Raw genomic sequence first — 4,042 nt, forward strand, 5'->3', positions numbered from 1 at the left:
CCCTCTTTATATTGCTTTCTTATCTCATGGAGAGAGAGAGAAAGAGAGAGAGAGAGAGAGAGAGAGAGAGAGAGAGAGAGAGAGATTTAAATATAAATGCAATTTGTGGGCATATCAGTGCAACAAGTATGCCTTGTTTGGCCCACATAATGTCTAAATACTTTGAATTAGATACCAATATTTTTAAACTGGGAGATTTCTCATGAAGCCTGGCTTTCTAGCTTTTGTTGAAACACTATTTCAACATTGTACCCCGCCTGGCAGCACTCAGCTACTCCATGTCTGCCTCGTTCAGGTAAAGCAGGGATGAATTCTCTCTGAGGTCTCTCACTGATTTATCCTACCACATCTTAACCACAACATGTATTCACCTGTTTTAAATTATGTTCTCTTACCATGAGTATTTGGAAATTAATGGTGGTCATCTTAACCCAAAATTACAGATCCTAGAAGACCAAATAAGAATCCGAGATCAGGTGGCCAGAGGAACTAATTCTGCAGTGCAGGATATTAACATCAAACACATGCAAGGAGTTGGAGACCTTCGGGGAAGAGTAGCCAGGTGAGGAGAAGCATGTCAACTAAAGGTAATCAATTAGTCGGTTCTTACCACTGATTCTCCTTCCCAGGTAAATGCCATGTTGTAAGAGACAAGATAACAACTTTACATTAAGCTAAATGGATGACCTTTAGTTGAAGAAATGTCTTATTAAACTTTGAAATTCTCATGCTCTTTCTGAGTTCCTTGAACTCTTACATAGAACATCCGGTTTTGTTCTGCTGGAAATGATCAGGGTCTTGTATTACAGCCTTCAACTGTCCAAATGTCAACATTCATGCTCAAAGCACTCACAACTACATACAAAATTCTTACGTTTTAAGTTCTAATGAATAAAACATTTAAAAATATATAAGGAGTACATACAAGTTTGCCAAACAGATGAAGTTCTCAATAACATCTTTTGTATGAAATGTTTAAATCAAAATAGTTAAAAGTGTGTGAATCAGCAAAAAAAAAATCTATGCATAACAACAATGGCAAGATTACTGTCAGGCACATGAGAAATTACTTGCAAATGGCTTACCATGATGCCTTCCATCTCTAAATCTTTTGCCAGAATCTATTTCTTCTTTCATCCAATTTCCCCACCTTCATCTCATTCTCTTTGAAGTATGAATGACCAAACGAGAATTAGATGATTGACATCTAAGCAAACTTTTCTTAGTCTATCACAGAATCCCTGAAACTAGGTAGTTTTAAAGAACAATACCTCAACTATCTCACAGTTTTGGAGGATGGAAAGTCTGTATTCAGGAACAGCAAGTTCCCCTGTCTTGTGAGGGCTGCATCTGCCATGGGAGAAACATTGGGTCCTTGTGTGGTAGAAACCAGACGGTAGACCATTGAATGTAGATTTCCCTGGGGCTGCAATCCTATTCATCTAGAAAAAGCTCTAGCTCCTCTCATAAGACTCACTTCCTGCTACTATCGCACTGGCAACTCCTGAATTTTGGAGGAGTCACGTTCAAACCACAGAACTCTCCTAGGGCATCTACTCACTCAATTCAACAAAAACTTATTCAGCACCTACATATGCCAGGCAGTATGCTAAGATTCAGCAGCAGTCCCCTCTCAATAACTTCACAGTCTACCTGGCAAAACAGGTTGCCTCAACCAGCTTGCCAGCAATGAGGTAATACTGTACTCAAAGCCTGGGGTGCCGTGGGAATGTTCTAACTAACGTGAGCAGAAGAGACACTACTCAGAAGAGGCAATATTCAGGATGTGTTTGGAAGTATTTGTAAAAATGAGCTAAATAAAAGAAGGGTGGGAAAGAAACTTCACATAGGAGGAGAAATAATGTGCAAAAGAATCAAGGGAAGGCTTGCTGAGGCATGTTCAAAGGCCTGCCCATGAGAAGATTATTTTGATCATGGTATTTTAGAGTGTGCAGTTGAGTAAAGGTGAGACATAAAGCTGGAGAAGTGACCCAAAGCTGGAAGATGATTCACCTTGTGGGACAAAGTGAAGAGTTTGAACCTAATAGAGAAGGTCACAAACAGCCATGAGAGAATTTTAGGTAAAGATATTATAGATTGGTGACATTTTATTAGTAGCTGCATTGGTGGGGTATATAGAAAGAAGGCATACATATCAGAAGCAGGTGCCGCAGCAGCCTGGGGAGAGGTGGCCTAAGCTAAGTCACTAGCCACAGAAGTGCAGAACAAGGGACAGATGTTAGGAAAATAGTATCTATGGAACTAGTACCTGTCCATGTCACTTGGCTCTTTAGGAATCCACAGCAAACTTGCATTTTAAAAAATGGTGAACTGTGTTGATGTGTAAAAGAAAAAATCATGTACTTTGAAAGCTGGAAAGCTGAGAGAGGCTATTTCTGCTTGTAGAAAACAGGTTGCTCCTAAGACATCTCAATGCTAATGGAAAATAAAAAAGGAAAACAAACCCCACCTGTGATAAAATATGCAGTCTGTCACAAGTGCTTCTGTGTGGCTGGGTCCCTGAAGAAGAGGGAGGCTTATAAGACTCAGGAAGCTAAAGCTGCAAGCCCTCCACCCCCAAAAAAAAGAATTGTGGGGAGAGGCAACTAAGGGAGATGCATGCAAAGAATGCACAACGCTTCAAGGACACAGCTGTCATGAGTTATCCATCCATGCTGGGATGGACTTTTTGATGATGCAGCTGCCTTTTTAAGTCACCCATGCTCCTGTAAGTAACCGCTTACCTTCCCTGTGGCTCATGTAAGCAACTCCAATAAACCCACTCACTGGTGCATCTAGCTAGACTTGGGTGGAATCATTTCTTTGGCCTGTTGCCCAAGCCCTATCTGAGGTCTGAATAGACATAGACATTTGTTCTTGTCTCCCCAGAAAAAGTCACACAGCAGCTACTAACCACAAACAGGGCACACACACTTTCCAAATACTGTGATGTTTGGACCTTGAGCATGATTCCCTCCAAATCGAGTGCTAATTCTGAAAGGCATAGACAAAATCATTTTTAAAGGAACAAAGTTCCTAGAGTCATGGGTGGGTCATGAGAGAGACAACAAAAGTCCCACTGGGACTCAGCTCAACAACTCAATCAAGTTAGGGAGGTATAGCTACAGAATGCACTGTAATTTTTATCATTAAAAAAAAGAAAAAAAAATGGGCTGGAGAGATGACTCAGCAGTTAAAAACACCGACTGCTCTTACAGAAGACCCAAGTTTGAATCCCAGCACCCACATGGCAGCTAACAACTGTCCATAACTCCAGTTCCAGGGGATCCAACAGCCTCTTCTGACTCTGTGGGCATTGCACGACACAGGTGCACTTACCTACATGCAGGCAATACACACATACACATAAAATAAAAAAAATAAATAAAATATTATTTTAAAAAACAATTTACCATTTTATTCAGCTAAAAAGATAAGCCACAGAGAACGGAATAATTAAATCATACTGATTGTCAAATGAACAGCAGACCCCAATCTTATCTAAAGGAATGTTGGCAACTGATTGCTGTTAGATGAGGAAGAACTCATCTTCTTAAAACAAGTGGCTCTAGATAGGCTGACTAGACTCAGCAGATGGACAAGCAGTGAGGAACAGCTGGGGGCACTGACAACACAGTGGACAGTAGCAGGGATAACAAAATATATGAGCTCCGGGGGGAGGGAGGGCTATGGGAGGGTGCCATTTGGGATGCAGGTATAAAGATGAATAAGATTTTTTGGGATGTTCTATATGAAATACACACAAATAAATAAATTTCAAAAAATGAGTTATATTTGAAAAAAATATATTTATAATATATCATATTTATTCATAACCAAATGAGATAGGAAAAAAGACATGAAATAAGAATTCCCAATAAGCACAGAAGAAAAGCCACCTTCCAGGGTTATCAGTAGATAGTCCCAGCACTTGGAAGGTTAAGGCTAAGGTAGGATGATACCCTGAATTCCAGGCCAGCCCCGGCATTACAGCAAATTCCAGGCCAGCCAAGACTACAGAGTGACACCCTTATTAAAAAAA

General features: G+C 40.3%; 1 protein-coding gene across 1 annotated transcript in view; it reads left to right on the forward strand.

Annotated features, from left to right (window-relative positions):
• Fam81b (family with sequence similarity 81 member B) overlaps positions 1 to 4,042 on the forward strand; it is a gene marked incomplete at its 5' end in the record, with an annotated part of 60,116 nt that overhangs the window by 31,472 nt on the left and 24,602 nt on the right. Inside the window, 1 exon segment of the mRNA XM_008827966.1 lies at positions 444 to 562. Coding sequence (XP_008826188.1) covers positions 444 to 562 — 119 coding nt within the window.

The sequence above is a fragment of the Nannospalax galili genome, unplaced genomic scaffold (genome assembly GCF_000622305.1).
Source record: "Nannospalax galili isolate Female #2095 unplaced genomic scaffold, S.galili_v1.0 scaffold393, whole genome shotgun sequence".
NCBI lineage: Eukaryota > Metazoa > Chordata > Mammalia > Rodentia > Spalacidae > Nannospalax > Nannospalax galili.